The following is a 19,528-nucleotide window of genomic DNA, read 5'->3' on the forward strand; positions in this document are numbered from 1 at the left end:
AACAGGCTGTTGCTTTTAAGGGTTAATCCTCTGTTAACATGGGGCCTTTTTCGGGCTTGTGCTGCCCAGAAAGAGGCACCCGGACTGTCCATAACTCCTTGTTTTTATTGCCTCATATTGTCCTAAATTGTCCAAATTACTATTACTCTAATTGTATTACTATTTTTATAACCATTTTATTACAATTTTAAAGACAAATGATTGGCGTTTTTCACACAGTGGCTTCCCAGCCCTTGGAGGGCAAGGCCCAAACTGCCCAGCTTTTCCAGCCTCCATTTGATTGAAAATGGGACTGCAGTGAGCAAAGAGCCTGGCACAGCCCAGTGTCCTGCCCGAGACCCCCTCAGCTTCCCCTGCCTGGTCCCTTCCCCTGGGGCTCCTTTGTGCTGCTCTCTGCCCTCACACAGACACCTCTGCCCTGTCCTGGGGAGAAGGGGCAGCTCCAAGAGCTGGAAATCGCCTTTCCTGCAGTGCCTCAGCTCCTGACGGCCAGAGCACAAGCTCTGCTCACCTTCCTTTCCAACAACTCCTAGGGAATTATTTTTTTTCAAATGACAGTTGTTCTACCACTACGTGGATTTCTCATGCTGTGAAGAAGCCCAGGTGGTTCCCAGAACTTTTATGATCAAGGTTAGGAAATTATTTTCCAATTTGCTAACCAGCAAAATAATTCAGTTACTCAGAATCCTTGGAGGAAGAACCTCAAACAAGCAAGAGAAGCTTTCAAAAGAAGCAAGAGAAGACAAATTGCACAGGGCTGCTTTGAAGATGTATTACATTTAGTGTGGCCTTAATTACTCACACCCATCATCTCTTTTAATCAGGGGTCAGCTGCTTTATTTGTCAAGAATAGAGGTTTAAGTAATTTTCAATGCAAGATGCAATAATTACACTTTCTGCTAATGAGTCCTTGTGCAGATTATTTGTCACTGTGTATAATGAGGAAGCTTCACTTTCTCATTCAATGCTGCAAACCCCACACAGGCTGCAGGAGGGGGGTTCCAGCAGCTCCCCTGGTGCCAGGACACCCACAGGACACCCACAGGACACCCACTGGTCCCAGTTCCCCCAGAGCCTCCACACAGGGCAGAGCTGGGCGTGGGTCTGGCTCAGGACATTTCCAGAGCTCAGGGAATTGCCAGAGCTGGCTGTGGGTCTGGCTCCAGGGTGTTTTCCAGACCTATCTGGAGTGCTCCAAGCTGTCCCTCAGCGTTCCAGCCTCGTTACTCGAGGAGCACTGAGTAATCTCCATGTGCAATTTCTGAATTCCTGAATAAAGAGAAAACCCTGACTGCCTGCGTGCATTCCCAGCAGGGATGAGCAGAGAATTCCCAGGTCTGACCACTGTGCTTTTGGTAATGCTTGGCTTTTACCACCCTGGAAATGAACATAATGCCACAGAGAACAGAAACCCCTCCCCACCCCTTCTGAGGTCGAGAGCAAAATAATTGATGAACATTTGAACAAACTCCAGGAGCCAGAGCAAAGCCCAGGAAGGGGGATGTACACTCCAGACACAGCCATTCTTTTAGGAATACTGAGGACACCTTTTATGTTCATTCTGAGGCGCTGCTGATTGATGGCAACCTGTTCATATTTAGATAACCTAAGAATCAACAAAATTTAAATCCTTGGATTAGGAAGAAGAGTGGACAAGAGAGAAGACAGCAAGTTCACCTTTGCAGAGGCAGCAGCAGGGAGCTGTTCCCAGCTCTCCCTCCACAGGGACACAGCATCCCTGTGTCCCAGCCCTGTCCCCTCGTGGCACAGGTTCTGCTGTGTCCCCAGCTGCAGTGGCACAGGGCTGTGCTCTGCAGGATGTCCCCAGAGCAGGACAGCATGCCCTGCTCTGCCCATCCCAGTGTCCTGGTTGACTGTACGATGCTTTTATCCCCAATCTTCTCATTCTGTTCATGCTGAATAATAAGTTTGGCACCTTTAAGAGATGTTGCAGAGAGTGAAGGGGGGAGAGAAGAAGCAGCAGTTTGTTTTCAGACACTGCTCTCACTCCTCCACATTCCTGCTCCTGGACTGTGTTATCTGTAGATGGACAGACAGCGGGACAGAGCTCTCCTTTGCTTTAGTGAGTTTTAGCTTGCTGAGGCAAGGAAGTTCCCTGGACTGTGGTTATTTTCTTTTTTCCCTTTTCTTTGGCCCTGTTTAACCTGCTCTGGACTGAACACCCAGGGGAGCACTGGCAGCTCCACCTGTGGCCCACAGGCCAGGCCTGGCCTGCGACATTTCCAGCACTGAGGGACTGATCAGAACCTGAGTGAGCTGAGCTGAAACCCGGGGAGGGACTTTCTCAGTTTGTCATCTCTTTTGGAGCAGCAAGGGGTTCTATTGTTTAATATTGTTTAGGGTTTATTGTTTAATAAACAGGTTTTTCCACTTTTCTCCAAGGAGGTATTTTCTCCTGGACCGGCTGGGGGGATAGGCCAATTGAATCTGCTCTCCTAGAGGAGCCCCTTTGGGGGTTCTCTCCCAAATTTGCTGTGAACCAGGACACCCAGCCAGGCTCAGCTGCTCCTGCTCAGCCCCACATATCGCCCTGATCGCTCTTCCACGCTGCTGGGAAGCTGAGCTTGGGTCCCCGGGCTCAGGCCAGGCTCAGAGCCATGGGGAGGCCAAGCTGAGAGCCCAGCCCAGGGTGGATTTGCTGAGCCCAGCAGGGCCCTGTGGGGAAAAGCCTCACCCCAGCTGCACACAGAGCCAGCTTTGAGCTCGGCTTTGGACTCCTGCTGCTGCTAAGGCTTTGTCAGAGCTGAGCTTGGTCCAAGCTGGGAGCTGCCTGCTCTTCCAGTCACAGCCCTGTCAGGAGTGCCACAAACAGACAGCAGCAGGCTGTGAGTGGCAGGGATCAGTGTGTTGTGCCTGACAGGAATATTGCACCTCAGGATTCATTTGCATCATCATTTTGAACTCTTTTTATAGAGCTCGTATTGATTTGCAGAGGTTGCTTGCATTTCAAATCACAGCTATGTGTGTTTCAGCTCCAGCTCAATTTGCTTTATTAGGAAGGTGCAGTTAATATTTCCCTGTTTCCACAGGAAAGCAGCTGTTCCAGAAGAGCTTTCCCAGGGTTTCTCACCCTCCTCACACCCGCCTGGCCCGGGCTCAGGGGGCTCTGCTGCTCACGTTGCTCTGGGAGATATTTTCTTGAGTAAGATAAAGTGCTTGAACTCAGCTGATTTTGTCTGAGCAGCGAGATGCAATTTGTACATTGAAAATAATAATTAAAAGTGTATTTTTGTCCCTCTCCATGTGCCCACACAGATCTCTGGATGTCTCATTCCCAACCAGCAGAAAACACTTTTAAATGTGTTGCAACATCACAAATGTCTGTGTAGTGAACAAACCAGACAACACCACCAACAAAAAGGCAATTTTGTGTACTCTGCACATAACATTCAGTTTCTGCATCTCATGTTGCAGAAGCAAACACCGGAAATATTAATTTCTACCGTGCAAAGCTGTTGCTGTGTTTTTCATTCCCTGAGGTCCACACTCTTGACCACATGGCACACCCAGACCCTCACTCAGGTAACAAGGGGTTGCTATAACCTATAAAACATGACCTGGTACAGAGGTGATATTTTAGCAGTGCATTTATCCATAAAAGTGTCTGGTAAAATCCACACAGATTTATTGTCTCTATTCTTTTATATCTCATAAAAATGTGAAATACTGCACTATTTTCCATCTCCACGTGTTTGGATGACCACTAAGGACCCATTTTGGTGCCACAGGTAATTCCTACTCCTCTCAGGATCCTTGAGGTTGGGAGAACCCTCCCAGACCATCGAGTCCCAGCTGTGCCCAATTCCCACCCTGTCCCCAGCCCAGGGCTCTGAATGTCACCTCCAGGGATGGGCACTGCAACCCTCCCTGGGCAGTTCCAGTGCCTGAGCCCCCTTTCCATGGGGAAATTCCTGCTGTGCCCACCCTGAGCTGCCCCGGCCCAGCCTGGGGCTGTTCCCTCTGCCCTGCCCCTGCTCCCCTCCTGTCAGGGGCTGTGCAGTGATCCCAATATTGCCAGGTGGGACGTGCCTGGCTCCTCTGGCCTGGCTGCTGGACCCAAGGTGGCAGCTGGGGTGGTCTCAGCCCAGAGACACCCCTGGCTGGCTGGGTGCTGCAGCTGGCACTTGGGACAAGTCCAGGCAAGCAGGAACTCAGGTTTGCCTCTGGTGGAAAGGCTTTAGGCGATGGTGAAGGAAAAGGGAGACGGGTCCTGCTGGAGGGTTTGATCCAGAGCTTTATTCCTAGATCACAGACCTCTGAACGTTGCAACAGCTCCAACAGAACCAAGAACCGCATGGTCCCTGGGTCTTTTAAGCCTGGGGACAGAGGCAGGACAGGGGTAGGTGTGCCACCAACCAGGTGGGAGGGGGAAAGGCTCAGGGGACAATGACACCTGGATAGGCCAATGTTGCCAGGGCTGAGGGGCATCTTTTGAACTTCGCCAATCAGACGATGCCCTCGCTGGAATGTTAGGATTGATGGACAGCACTTGGCAAGGGGGCAAGGGGGACAGGAAGGGAGAGGTTGTTGGCACACCTGAGGGAGGAGCTGGGATAGCTGAAACAGGGTATTACATCACACTGCAACACAGTCGTGCTGGAACAAGTGTGAATTCCTCAGTGTTCCCTGCCCTCCTGTAAAAACCAACAATAAAACTTGGTGTGCCTACAAGTGCCTCTGCATTGTTGGAGGACTTGTCTGGCATCTCATTAGTAGCTTCCCTTCATCCTGCAACTTTAATTAGCAGCTCCAGTGTGGGATTTACCTACGACTGCCATGGGTGAGGAGTGCGAGCTAATGAATTATTCAAAGTAAATTAAGAGACCGAGGAAGTTCTCTTCCTGTCTCACACTAATACACAGTTCATTAGCAGAGATTTTCACCTGTGACAGGCACAGGTACCTCACAGGCTGAATTTCTGTGCTCACCTGAAATGGATTCTGACTCTGTCCCTGGCAATGTCAGACCCCGAGTTTTGCTCAGAGAGATTCCATTAACAGTGACAGTCAATAAATTGGATCCCCAAGATGTGGGATATCTTCATTAAACCTGGGCAGGCAGATTCCCATCACCCTGGGAGCACCCCTGGGAGCCTGGCAGGACCCACACAGATCTGTCGCCCACCCCAGACCCCTTGGGGCATTGTCTGAAACCTCCTGAAAGCTTCCAGAGAAAACATGGAGAAATGAGAAAACATGGAGAAATGAGAAAATATGGAGAAATGAGAAAACATGGAGAAATGAGAAAACATAGAGAAATGAGAAAACATGGAGAAATGAGAAACATGGAGAAAGGAGAAAATATGGAGAAATGATAAAGAATGGAGAAATGATAAAGAATGGAGAAATGAGAAAAAATGGAGACATGATAAAGAATGGAGAAATGAGAAAATAAATACGGAGAAATGAGAAAATATGGAGAAATGAGAAAACATGGAGAAACTCATCCAGTTCCACCACCTGCCCCTGCCCCAGGTGCTCCAGCCCCAGTGTCCAGCCTGGCCTGGGCCAGTGCCAGGGATCTGCCCCAGCTGCTCTGGGCTCCCTGTACTCAAATCTCTAATGCAGTTTAGTGCATGAACTGTGTTTGTTCTGTCCTTGGACCTTTCTGTTCCCGGCGTGCCGCGTGGCTCTGGGACGCGGTAGTTTGGGAAGCTGAAGGAGATGGATCCCTGCTGGCGTGGGCTGCATGCCAATGAGTGTGAGCCAGCAGCCCAGCTCTGGCAGGGCTCCCCCGGGACCGCCAGCTGCTCTGGGGATATCGACCTGCCCCGCTCCTCTCCCTCCTAATTGCCACCAGTGCAATCAGCAGGGACCTGCCAGCCTGTCCAGGATGGAGCAGCAGCACAGCGCCCACCAGGACAAAGGCAGTGCTCCTCTGCTGCTGACAGAAATCACTGCTCCTCAAAAGTCCTGACGCTCACAATCTGCAGATAAAATTGACTTATACATTGGACTGCTTGCCTATAGCACAGATTTATGGCTTTCTGAGCAGAGGACACGGGAGTAGATGGTTTCCTGAATAACTGTGGGGAAAGGCACAGCGATGCTCTGAGCTGGCTCCTCCAGGAGCTGGGACCAGCTCAGCTGCCCCCTGCAGCCCCGTGCCACAGGGGTGACAATCACAAGGCAGAGGTCAAGCATCCCTTGAACAGGTTTTGCATTTTCTCCATACCTGCAGCCTACATTAGAATATTCTCAATGGCATCCCTACACACAACAGCTTTAATTTGAGTCACTAAAGAAATCAGATTTTTAGCATTAAAATCAAATAACAATTTAATGTATTTAAAGAACAGAATTAATTGTACAATGACACTCAATAACACTCAGAAACAAATTTCTGGATCCAGCAAATCCTCACAAGAGCCCATGGTTGTTCTCTGCTGTGACACCAGCGGGGCTGGAGGGGAGAGCTGGGCTTCAGGACAGCCCTGCACCCCTCTGCCCTGGGAAAAAAGGAATTTCTCCCTTCCCTCTGCCCAAGAAACCCCTTCCTGGCACCATCCAGCTCAACAAAGGGCCTCAGGGTACCTTCTGCAGAGGCAGCCAGCCCCGAGAGATGAGGAGCCCTGCATTGCTCTGAGAGCTGATTGCAGCAGTTAATTGCCTCTAAAACACTCCCTTCACAGTTAAGTTGGAATTGTTCACTTTCAGCTTTTAGTCATTAGTTTGCACTATGGGTTTTTTGCCAAGATGGGGTTTTGGGAGGTTTCTGACATTAAAACATTCTCCAGCACAATGAGGGTGCCTAATGCCGTTCTGCTGAGCTAATTAGCCAGGGCTCCTGAAGCTTCTCCCCATAAACATTCTTTACTTCCCAAACAATATTTCCATCCCTCCTCTGGCCCTTTCTGCTCTGCCAGCAGCTTTGGGAAAACAGGTCCCAGCACGTTTCCACATCAGCAAAGCTTTGGATTCCCCTCCATGCCCAGCTGTGCACACCTCTGGATCCTGGCCCTGGGCTTTGCCATGCTGTTGAGTTAAGCCCAGCATAAGTCTGGTTTTAAAACAGACCCAGCTTATTGGGATGTCCCTTTGAGCAGTTTCCTCTTTGTTATCTCCCATTCCTCTCATCCCTGAAAGTGTCAGCAGGAATTTCCCCATGGAAAGGTGCTCAGGCCTTGGCACAGCTGCCCAAGGAGGTGTCCAAGGCAGAGCCATTCCTGGGCACTGGCAGAAATGGGACAGAAGGGATTTTGTTCTCTTTTAGTGGAGTGCTTGAGCCCCTTGGTAGGTATCTACAGGGACGGTTCAGCAGGTAAAGTGAACATCTCAGTTTGCAAATCCGAAACAGAAAAACATCTCTGTGCCACCCTCATGGGGACTGCAAGCTGAGTTCCCAAGAGCAGAGAGAGAGGAAAGGAGGGGGTAACCAAGGGGATCCAGAAGGATCCAGAACCTGCCTGCAGGGCAAAAGTGTGGGATAATAGCAATATTCAAGAGGGAACAAAAAAAAATTGAAAAAAAAAAAGGAATTTCATGAGCTTTACCTAAAAATTGCATTCACAGCCATATTCATGAAACCATCCTTTGAGAACAGATGGTCGATAACCTAAATAATTTTTAGTTTAGGCTCCAGTTTTGCAAGAAATCTGGAATAGTCTGTTTCTGTACAAGTCTCACCCTGGAAAGAGAAGCTGATTAAATTAGTGTAGAAATAAGTTTTAGAGGATCTTGCCTGGGCCCTTTTCTGCAGGACTTGGCGCCAGCCCCAGCATCCTGGGAAGCAAAGAGCTGTGGCCCATTTCTGGAGCAGATCCACTGCAAGGGGGAAGTGCCACAGCTCTGCCCGAGCCTCTGAGGCTCCATTTCCCTGAGAATATCACTTCCTGGGGAAAATGAAGCACCTGTGTGAGAGGCACCTTTAAACAGTGCCTTTTTGGGTCCCCAAACCCACACACTCAGAATAGACATTGGCACATGGAGCCAAGCTCTGCTGAAGCCAAAGATGATCACCAAAGCGCCTAAATCTTCATTTCCTTCTGCATCACACCACCAGGGCCAACAGATCTTTATGTGGAGCAAAGGCTTTTGTTATTTATAACCACTTTCAGACCATTTTTCAGTATGGGTTTGAACTTACACCAACGAAGATGATAAAATTACCTTCCTTCTTAAATAATCAAGCCAGTCTACTAATGTAAAATTAATGGCATGGAATGAAAACGTTGGGCAGTTTCAAAATAAATTAAGTGTGGAAGCAGGTTACGTTTAATCAAGCTGTCATGCAAATTAGCAGCCTCACTCTGTGAGGACTATTTAAAGAATTTCTTAGCTGGTGAAAATGTTTTTGGAAGCACGACAGGAACATTCTCTGTTTTGTTGAGGCCCAGGAATGTTAAAAAGCTCCCCCAGAACAGGGTCAGAGTGTGGATCCCACAGGGCTCTGCTGGGAGGGAAGTGCCACACCAGGGCTGGGGCAGCCTGAGCCAACATCCCCAGACAATCACAGAATCTGGGATGCTGCACACAGCTGCCAGAACAAAACATGCCACCCAAAACGGAGCTAAACAAAAGGAAAAAGTAAAAGCAAACAAAGCAAGGAAAAACACCAAACCAAAACAAAACCAACCCAAACAAACAAAACAATTCTATAAACACAGAATTCTTACAGGGGAGAAATGCACAGACTCCCAGACTGGTTTGGGTTGGCAGGGACTTTAAATCTCATCTCCTCCCAGACCCCTGCCACAGCAGGGACACCTCCCACTGTCCCAGGTGCTCCAGCCCCAGTGTCCAGCCTGGCCTGGGGCACTGCCAGGGATCCAGGGGCAGCCACACAAATCTGGGAATTCCAGCCCAGCCCATTTCTCTTCCACACCCAACCTTTTGCCCAGCACTGTCCCTGTCCCAGCCCTGTCCCTGTCCCTCCCTCTCATCTCTCCCAGCCCTAGGTAGCTGCAGGTCCAGCTCACAGGACTCTACTCCAGCTGGGAGCCCAGCTGGCCCTGGGCACTGCTCTCTGTGTGCTTGGGGCTGCACCCAGCCCTGCTGAGCTCCCCCTGTGCCCTGGGCACTGCTCTATGTGTGCTTGGGACTGCACCCAGCCCTGCTGAGCTCCCCCTTTGCCCTGGGCACTGCTCTATGTGTGCTTGGGACTGCACCCAGCCCTGCTGAGCTCCCTCAGCCCTGCTGAGCTCTCCCTGTGCCCTGGGCACTGCTTTCTGTGTGCTTGGGACTGCACCCAGCCTCAGGCTCTGTGCCTCCTGCCCTCCTACACCAGCCCACCAAGGGGAACAGCACAGGAGATGATTTCCTGTAACCAAATTTATTTTTAATTCCAGCGTGATGGTTCTGGGCTGGCTGCCTTGAAAAGCTTGATTGCTGTGAATTTCATCCACTTTTTTGGGTCTGTGACTTTCCATGTTTTATACATGTCCAAATCCATTTTCCTTTCGCAAGATTAGCTGAGGGAGGGCTCAGAAGGGATATTGTTTTGAGGTACTAATGCAAATTAAGAAGTGGAATGGAAGGTTAAGGATGACTCAGTGCATTTCTTTATCTCTGTGGGCTGAGGTGGTTGTGACTCAGGGCAGAGCCAGGCCAGGAGCCAGGAATCCAGAACTGCCTGGGCAAGGGGACACTCAGGAGGTGTCCATGGAGCCCCAAAGGTGTTTGGGGAGTTGATCTGGTCAGCACAGCTCCAATAAACCATGGGGGGAATCCAGCCCACCCCACTGAGAGCAGCTCAGGGTAAACATTCTGGGCTGATGCTTGGAGCTGTAGGTGCAGAAACCAAACCCACTCCAGGAAACCAAAGCTGGAGGAGGTCACTAAACCTGAGTTTGTGTGAAAGCAGAGAACCAGAGACTGACTCTTCCTTGGGTTGAAGAATTTCTCCTTAATGCCCAATGCAAACCTGCCCTCCTCCAGCCCCCAGCCATTCTCCTGTCCCTGCAGGATGCCCTGGGACCCCTCTGCCCCCTCCCTGAGCTCTCCCCTCCCTGGGGCCACCAGCCAGGTTCCCCTGCTGCCCATGCTGGGTTGCCAGAGGCATTTTCACCCCTGGCTCTTCCTGGGGCTCAGCCCAAGGTGTCCCCAGCCTGGGCCACCCCAGCCCAGTGCCCCAGGTGACCTCATCAGCCACATTTAATTTGCTGCTTGTGGATTAGGTTCAGCCCTTGCACCTTCACACTAGAGAAATGTAACACCAAGGGGGTTTATGCAGGTTTAAAAAAAAAAATCACAAACCAAATACTAAATACGATAATTAAATTAATTTGAAACTAATTTCTGACTATGTGCAGGACTCTATGCACAAAAAAAAGAGAAATAAAAAGAGCTGTGACAAAAGTTATATTTTGTTCTCCCTTCCTCTGCTCTTTAATAGTCTCTGAATGAAAAGTCTAGTACAATTTTCTAGTCCACTTGTTCCAGCCAGGGGCAAAACTGCTCGTTATAATTAGGCCACTTTCATAACAGATTTCCTGCTGCCCCTCTTGCCGTGGATGTGGCCAAGGCTCTGCACCTGAGAGCTGGGGAACAGTCCCTGCCCATGGACACAGCAGCAGAGCCTGCACAGAAACTGCCCAGAGAGGCCTCTCCAGGAGGGGTTTGGGCTGGGAAGAGCTCTGAGCACCCAGGCCTCACCTCAGTGAGCCAGTGCAGCCATGGATGGGAGCTGCACTCTGTGCCCAGCCCTCACCTCAGTGAGCCCAGTGCAGCCATGGGTGAGAGGCCCTCACCTCACTGAGCCCAGTGCAGCCATGGGTGAGAGGCCCTCACCTCAGTGAGCCAGTGCAGCCATGGATGGGAGGCCCTCACCTCAGTGAGCCAGTGCGGCCATGGGTGAGAGGCCTCACCTCAGTGAGCCAGTGCAGCCATGGATGAGGGGCCCTCACCTCACTGAGCCAGTGCAGCCATGGATGGGAGGCCCTCACCTCAGTGAGCCAGTGCGGCCATGGGTGAGAGGCCCTCACCTCACTGAGCCAGTGCAGCCATGGATGAGGGGCCCTCACCTCAGTGAGCCAGTGCAGCCATGGATGGAAGCTGCACTCTGTGCCCAGCCCCAGCTCTCTGGAGCCCAGTGCAGCCATGGATGGGAGCTGCACTCTCTGCCCTGCCCCAGCTCTCTGGAGCCCCACCTGAGCCCTGTGAGTGAGCTCAGGAGCAGAGGGAGGGCACCCAGCCAGGCCGGGCCAGGCCATGGACCAGGGGATGCTCCATGGACACTCAGAGCTGGCAGGTCCAGGGCTGGAAAAGCAGGAGCAGAGACTCAGGAGACATTGGCCATCCCAGTCCTCTGCTGGCAAGGGCTGAGACAGGAACTGGGGCTCCAAAGGGCACTTCCAGCTCCTTTGTTAGTGCTCAGAGCCCAGCCCTGCCCCTCAGCAGCTCTGATCCCATGGCAGATGTCATCAGGGATCATGTGCAGCTGGTGCTGGACCCTGTCACCAGCTCCATCCCCTGTGCCACCCGCCCCCTATCAGCTGCCACAGTCAGCACTCTGGCCTGGCCATCCTGCAGCTCCAGCTCCCATTCCCTGTGGGATCTGGATCCACACCCTGCTCCCACAGCCCTGCCCCAGCCCTGGCGCACACCCCACACACCTGGGGCAGGGCTCCAGCTCCAGGAGAGCCCAGGGAATCACTGTGGGATCACTGTGGGATCACTGCCAGGAGAGCCCCCATGGGATCACTGTGGGATCACTGTGGGATCACTGCCAGGACAGCCCCCATGGGATCACTGTGGGATCACTGTGGGATCACTGCTAGATCAGCCCAGGGGATCACTGTGGGATCACTGTGGGACCACTGCCAGGACAGCCCCCATGGCATCACTGTGGGATCACTGTGGGATCACTGCCAGGACAGCCCCCATGGGATCACTGTGGGATCACTCTGGGATCACTGCCAGGAGAGCCCATGGGATCACTGTGGGATCACTGGGATCAGGCACAGGAGAGCCCAGGGGATCACTCTGGGATCACTGCCAGGACAGCCCCCATGGGATCACTGTGGGATCACTGCCAGCAGCTCCCCAGAGGGCCAGGAGCAGCAGCCCCATTCCAGCCCCATTCCAGCCCCGTGGCTGCCTGGCCCAGGGCAGCAGTGCCAGAGCCCAGGGTCCCTCCCCTGGGACATCAGCTGCACTCTGTCACACACGGTGACAACGAGAAAGTCATTAAATCTCTGTTTTCTCCTCAACAAACAGCCCCTTGGAACAAATCCCAGTTTTCATCCCTTACTGACTCCTTGTTTTGTTAGTTCCTCTGCAGAACAGCTGAAACATTCGCCATCATTTAAAATGATAAATTATTTTAATTTGCGCTGAATTTATTTATTATTGCTGCGCAGACAAGAGGCAAGTGCCATAATGTGCTTGTTTAATAATTGGCAGGGATTGGGAAGAGGAAATTCTTGTGCAAACAACAACTTCATCTACTGGGGTGTGCTCAGGAGCCTGCAGTCCCATGGTCACATTTCAGGAATGAAACCCCACGGAGCCAAAGGATTTGTGACCCCAAATTGCACCAGAATATCAAGGGGATGGAAGTCAAGAAATGAACCTTTAGAAATCATAAAGGAAAGAAGGGGACTTCTGTATTTATTACACTCTGCACAGACTATTTATTTATATTTACTATAATATATATAAATGTTATAAATATTTACTATTTATTATATTTATTATACTCTATCAGTGCCTGTGCTCACAGCCACACCCAGCCCTGGGCAGGCACTGGGGGGACTGGGATGCATCCAAAAATTAGAGTATCCCAAAATTCCAGTTGCTGCATGGACTCACTGTCACTCTTTGTGCTGCAGAGCTCCTTTCCAAATGCTCAGTTCTCAGTAGCACAAGTGACACTGGATGGGGGTCTGACAGATGTGTCCCAGGACACCATCACTCCTTAGGCAAGGGCTCTCAGCTATAAAGCATGGCTCTTCTTGGAAAAGATTCAAAACTGGTAAACCCCAATCTCCAACAGTCACTGGCCCCTCAGTAATTTCATTTAAATAAGAATTAGGCACCCCCATGCTCAGCTTTGGGTGCACGGTGTGCCTGGCTGAGGTGCTCCAGCCCCACAGGCTCCCCAGCCATTCCCAGCTGAGGTCTGGGTGTTCCCAGGGCCTGGGATCCACAGGATCCACAGGATCCCCAGCTCAGGCAGGACTGCCCAGCAGCTCCCAGGATGAATCCAGGGTGCTGACCTCAACCTTCACGCTGTGGTTTTGTTTTGAGCCCCTGGAGGCTGAGGAAGCCCAGGCAGGGCTCTGGGCCCAGACTACAGAGCACACCTGCCCAAACTCCTCTAGAACCACACTCTGCTGAAAAGATCTTGTGCTTTTTAAAAAGCCATGACAGCCTCTAAAGCCCAATTTGCTGTGCTCTCACAACGCACAGGTACTTTAAAGGTACTCTCACTCACACTTGGTTTCATTACCCGGGAGCTTTGAGGAAAACAAAACACACAATAAAAACCTTTACTCGCTAGAAAAACCCTTTTGATCATCTTCAGCTGTGCACGTTCTGATCTCCAAGGGGGGATATGAGTTCCAAACTGCCTGGGGCAGCTCCAGCACGGGGAAAGGGGAATTCCTGCTTTTCCCAGGGCACCAGCAATGGCTCCTGCTGCCATCCCCGGGGGAGCTCTCCCCTGCCCTCCCCTCATCCCCTTCCACCTGCCAGGAAGGGGGAAGCAGCCCCTGAAACAGCTGGAGATGGCCTCTGTTTCCCTGGGTACCCAGCCCTGCTCAGGCAGGGAGGGAGGTGGCACGGGAGGTGACACGAGAGATGACACGGGAGGTGGCACGGGAGGTGACACGGGAGGTGACACGGGAGGTGACACGGGAGGTGGCACAGGAAGTGGCACGGGCTGTCCCTGCCGGCTCCTCCACATTTGTCACCTCTCCTAAACCACTCCTCTCCTGAGTGCCACTTGTGCTGTCAGCAAGATGGATGTGCAGGAGCACGGGGTGATGGAGCACGGGGTGATGGAACATGGGGTGATGGAGCACGGGGTGATGGAGAACAGCATGATGGAACATGGGGTGATGGAACATGGGGTGATGGAACACGGGGTGATGGAGAACATGGGGTGATGGAGAACATGGGGTGATGGAGCACGGGGTGATGGAACATGGGGTGATGGAGCATGGGGTGATGGAACATGGGGTGATGGAACACGGGGTGATGGAGAACATGGGGTGATGGAGAACATGGGGTGATGGAGCACGGGGTGATGGAGCACGGGGTGATGGAGCACGGGGTGATGGAACATGGGGTGATGGAGCATGGGGTGATGGAACATGGGGTGATGGAACACGGGGTGATGGAGAACATGGGGTGATGGAGAACATGGGGTGATGGAGCACGGGGTGATGGAACATGGGGTGATGGAACACGGGGTGATGGAGAACATGGGGTGATGGAACACGGGGTGATGGAGCACGGGGTGATGGAACATGGGGTGATGGAACACGGGGTGATGGAGAACATGGGGTGATGGAACATGGGGTGATGGAGAACATGGGGTGATGGAACACGGGGTGATGGAGAACGGGGTGATGGAACATGGGGTGATGGAGCACGGGGTGATGGAACACGGGGTGATGGAGAACATGGGGTGATGGAACACAGGGTGATGGAGAACAGGGTGATGGAGAACAGGGTGATCCCTCTCCTGACAGGGGATCACAGCAAAGCCTGGTTCTGGTTCTGAATGCCCAGCCTGCTTCCTGAACTCCTGCCAGTGCACAACACAGCAATTTATTCTTTTAATAAAACCATGTCTCCAGAACTCGCTCCCCTTCCTCATGTGTTCTCATAAAATCTTAACCAGCTGCCTGGGAAGAATGCAGAAAGGATGCAGGATGGAATTCTACTGCTGAAAATCAGCGGCTTCCCAAAATTATTCTGCCATGCAAAACAACTGCGTTGCTGACAGAATTTCTCCTAACTCCAACAGACACAAACAGTTGGGACTGCGGGGATCCATCACCCATTGAAACCAAACAAAGGGGAGCAGCTTTAATTACTGAGGCTGCAGAAATAACTCATCACAGGCACAGCTCCTCGCCTAAGGAGGGGTTTTCTTTAAGATCCCCATGCTGAGGAGCTTCTGTACCAAAACAGGTGCCCAGTGACACCCTTGGCAAACCTTCTCTTCTGTCAGAGCCACGAGAAGGGACACGTGGGCACTGTGGCTGCTGCTGTTGGGAGTGCTGGCCTGGGAGGCCATGGGACCATCCCAGTGTCCCAGTGCCACCAGGGCAGCAGGGGACAGCCCCAGTACCTCTGTGTCACTTGGGAACAGTCCCAGAACCCTGTGCCACCTGGGCACCAGGGGACAATCTCAGTATCCCTGTGCCACCTGGGGACAGTCCCAGCTCCCTGTGCCACCTGTGCCACTTGGGAAGAATCCCACCACCCTGTGCCACCACCCTGTGCCACCTGGGGACAGTCCCAGCTCCCTGTGCCACCTGGGCACCAAGGGACAATCTCAGTATCCCTGTGCCACCTGTGCCACCTGGGGACAGTTCCAGCTCCCTGTGCCCTGTCCTGGGCAGCAGCAGCAAGGCACCATCTGGCCCCACCGCAGGCCTGGCACAGGCTGGGGAGGGCACCCACCCCTCATGGGGTCAGGGGCCATGGGTGAGGGTCGGGGTCTGGCTGAGCAGCAGCAGCAGCAGCCAGGGAGCCGCGCTCCAGGAGCACCGGGACAGGGAGGGAACGATCCTCCAGAAAACTCTGTGTGCTCAGCCCAAAAGGGATTGATTACACTGAGATATGAATCAACCATCTAAAATGAGGGAGCTGAACTTTTGTGTTATGTTAGCACACAGAGGCTTCTCCTGGAGAGCCCCAGCAGTCCTCACTCCCCATCTTCAGGCAGAAGATGAAACCTCGGGGTGAGAGCTGGGGCCGGGACCCAGCTCAGCCTGAGCTGGGCTCACCCAGAGGGGCTCTGAGCCTCCTCCCGTGGCACAGCAGCACAGAACGAGACCGGTGAGTGGAAGTTTGTCCCGGTGCCAGCGGCAGCCCCGTGGGTGCCCTCTGCTCTCACCCTCAGGGCACGGCCAGATGTGCCCAGCTGCGGCTGGAGCCCCGGGGCTGTGTGCCCTGCCGACGGCAGCCCCAGGCTCGGGCCCGGGCATGGCTGCAGGCCAGCCCCAGCCCGGAGATCACCCTCAGGCTCGGAAATGCCGGCTCCAAGCCGCGGGAGTGCCGCCCGTGTCCCCGCAGGAGCTCAGCCCGGGAGCTGGCCGCCCTCGCACCCACGGACGGGTGAATTTGGAGCCCTCGCTGGCACAGGGAGGCTGAACCCAGGGCAGGGAGGGGGAACCAACCCGCGCTGGCCGCGGGGAGCCCTGGCCGCCCTGCCGGGATGCAGAAGAGCGGAGCACAGCCCGCTCCGGGTGCTCCGGGCACGGCTGGACCCAGACAGCTCCGGAGCTGCGGGAGCGAACTCCTCCTCCGGCACCCAAAGGGCTTTTCCAGCCCACTGGAGTTCAAGAAGAGCCCATTCCCGATCCCTCGGCAGCTAGAGCAATCACTGTCATGTGCGTTGAGGTACATTCACAGCACCTGCAGCCACGGACACCCCAGAGGAGCAGAGGCTCGGGCTGGAGAGCCTGGGTGCTGCCCACGCTGCGATCCCGCATTTCTCCTCTCGGGTCACCCGGTCAGAGCAGAACAACCCCGATTAAAGCGAGCCTGCCGAGGGCACGGGGGCGAGAGGAGCTGCTCCGAGGGCAGGAGGGGCAGAGCCAGCTGTAGCACAGGCATTCCCGCATCCACAGGCATTCCCTCATCCCGCTGCCCCTCAGCACAGGCATTCCCTCATCCCACTGCCCCTCAGCACAGGCATTCCCGCATCCCACTGCCCCTCGGCACAGGCATTCCCTCATCCCACTGCCCCTCGGCACAGGCATTCCCGCATCCCACTGATCCCACTGCCCCTCAGCACAGGCATTTCCGCATCCCACTGCCCCTCGGCACAGGCATTCCCGCATCCACTGCCCCTCGGCACAGGCATTCCCTCATCCCACTGATCCCACTGCCCCTCAGCACAGGCATTCCCGCATCCACTGCCCCTCAGGACAGGCATTCCCGCATCCACTGCCCCTCGGCACAGGCATTCCCGCATCCACTGCCCCTCAGCACAGACATTCCCGCATCCACTGCCCCTCAGCACAGGCATTCCCTTATCCCACTGCCCGCGCCGGGCATCCAGCGATGCCGGCGCTCCCTGCAGCAGCCTCGCCACCAAACACACCCCGGCCCTCGCCGGCGAGAGCCCGGGGATGCTCCCAGCCCTCGCTCCCGTCTCGTTTATGTAACTCGTTTATTCAGCGAGCTGCAGGCAGCGGGCCTGGCAGCCCCCTGGGATGGGCTCCAGCCGAACCCGCCTCGGGAGCAATCGCCCCCGTCCTCAGTGAGGCACTTCGGAACGTACCGAGGTACTAACAGTGTTTAATAGTGGTCCAGTGTGTCTCAACAACCTGTGAAGCCATCGAGTTACTTTCCCTGCCACGGTACGAATAAACCACTTTTTAATTATCATTTCCTTTGATTCTCCATTTGTGCCACGGAAAGCACGAGGACCTGAGCACGTCTCAAAATACAGAGGATAATTGAGGTACACATAAAAAACACTTGTCAGCTGCCCTACATAGACATCTACTGTATTTTCAGGAGCTACTACAACAGGAGCAGCCTAAAACCGCTTCCAAATCCCTACCGAAAATGCCTCCTGCAGCATTTTACAGCAGACTGTTGGATCAGTAAAAATGCTTATGGATAAAAAGCATTTTAACCTGGAGATATCCGTGGCAGCCCAGCAAAAAACAATCCAGCCAGAGACTTCATAGCTGAGAAGTGCCGCTAATTAAATCAGATTTCTCAGCAGCCAGGAGCTTCAACCGACTGCACCCGTATTCCAGAGAAGGAGAAAATGGGGGGGGTTTGAACTACAGTAGGATCAAGGCAAAGTACAACACATGGATAAAAAGTTACAGTGGGGGCTGGGGGGTAATTAAATCAAGGCCGAGGATTGCGGAACACAAGCCAGGAGGAAAGGTTCGAGTAGATTGTGGTGTCTGAGTGCCGGTAAACAAATTTTGCTCCAGTCAAGAGACAGGAGATCCGGGAGCACAGGGTCCATTAGGAGAGGCAGGAACAGAGCCACGGGAAGCACAAAATCTCCTCGTGGCACGGAGCCAGCGCTCCAATCGTTGGGAAATATAGAACTATGTATCAAAATAAATAATGCCGATGGTAATGCTCCTGGCAGGGTTTAATCGTCCTCTCCCTGCCACAGCCCCGCGCTGCTCACTCTGCAGAGCCCCGAACTGCTGCCGGAAGCCAAAACTGCATCATTTCACCCCAACAACCCATTCCTAAACTTCCAGCAACAGCCAGGGCTTCTCAATAGAGTGAAAGAAGGGCAAACGAAACCGCGCCGGGAGCCGGCGGGCGGCCCAGAGCTCAGGGCTGCGGGTACCGGCTGGCTCTGGGGACAAGTTCCCGCATCCCCGGAGCACCCCCGGGGCAGCCCCGGGCCCGGCGCCGCCGCAGCGGCCCCGCAGGGGCTCGGCCGGAGCCTCCCTGGGCAGCCCGAGCATGGATGGATGGATGGATGGATGGATGGATGGATGGATGGATGGATGGATGGATGGATGGATGGATGGATGGATGCTGCGGCAGCGCTTCCCTCCCGCCCGCCCGCCCGCGGCCGCCTCTTACCTCAGCACGGCCGTGTCCCCTTTCCTGACCACCAGATTGTCCACGGCAGAGCCCGGGAAGTCTCCGCCCGGCGCGGCCAATCTCCCGGGAGGCAGGAACCAGCAAAGGCCGAGGAAGACGATGGCCAGCCACTGGTGGGAGCCCCCGGCGCTCCGCAGCGGCGGCAGCATCTCCGCTCCGCGCCGGCCCCGGAGAGCGGGCGAGCGCTGCTGCTGCTGCCGGCGAGGGCGGCCCGGGCTGCGCGGGCGGCGGGCGGCGGAGCGCGGCTGCTCCCGGGCGGCCGCCGCAGCATCCAGCGCGGACGGAGGGCAGCGCGCCCGCTCCGCTCGGTCTGGCTCGGCTCCGCTCGGCTCCGCTCGGTCTGGCTCGGCTCCGCTCGGTCTGGCTCGGCTCCGCTCGGCTCCGCTCGGCTCAGCTCCGCTCCGCTCGGCTCGGCTCAGCTCCGCTCGGCTCGGCTCGGCTCCGCTCAGCTCCACTCGGCTCCGCTCGGCTCCGCTCCGCTCGGCGGCGGGCGGTCCCCGCTGCCAGCCCGTTGCCACGCAGCCGTCGCCTTGGCAACCGGCCCGGCGGCGGAGGATGCTCGGCCCTCTTTGCCGGGCTCCCCGCTCCGCCCTCCCCGCAGCCCGGCCCGCGGGCCCCCAGCCCCCCGCGTTCCGCCCGCCCCGCTCTGCTCTCCCCCCCCAGAAGGCGGAGTGGAAATTGGCCGCCCTGCCAAAAGGCAGCGCACAGGCGGCAGCGCCGGGAGCGGCACCGGCAGCTCCAGCCAGGGGCCCCTGGGACCTGCTGGAAGCTCCAGACCTTTCTGGAACGGAGGG

At 54.5% G+C, this 19,528-nt stretch overlaps 1 protein-coding gene across 2 annotated transcripts in view; it reads right to left on the minus strand.

Annotated features, from left to right (window-relative positions):
* NEGR1 (neuronal growth regulator 1) overlaps positions 1-19,291 on the minus strand; it is a 215,882-nt gene extending 196,591 nt beyond the window's left edge. Inside the window, exon 1 of one of the 2 annotated variants that reach the window (XM_054638586.2) lies at positions 18,714-19,291. In XM_054638586.2, the coding sequence (XP_054494561.1) occupies positions 18,714-18,883 (170 nt within the window). In that variant the 5' untranslated portion in view covers positions 18,884-19,291. The remainder of the gene's footprint in view (positions 1-18,713) is intronic. The other variant, XM_054638585.2, reaches the window with a different exon arrangement.
* Between the last annotated feature and the right edge of the window lie 237 nt (positions 19,292-19,528).

The sequence above is a fragment of the Agelaius phoeniceus genome, chromosome 8 (genome assembly GCF_051311805.1).
Source record: "Agelaius phoeniceus isolate bAgePho1 chromosome 8, bAgePho1.hap1, whole genome shotgun sequence".
Classification (NCBI taxonomy): domain Eukaryota; kingdom Metazoa; phylum Chordata; class Aves; order Passeriformes; family Icteridae; genus Agelaius; species Agelaius phoeniceus.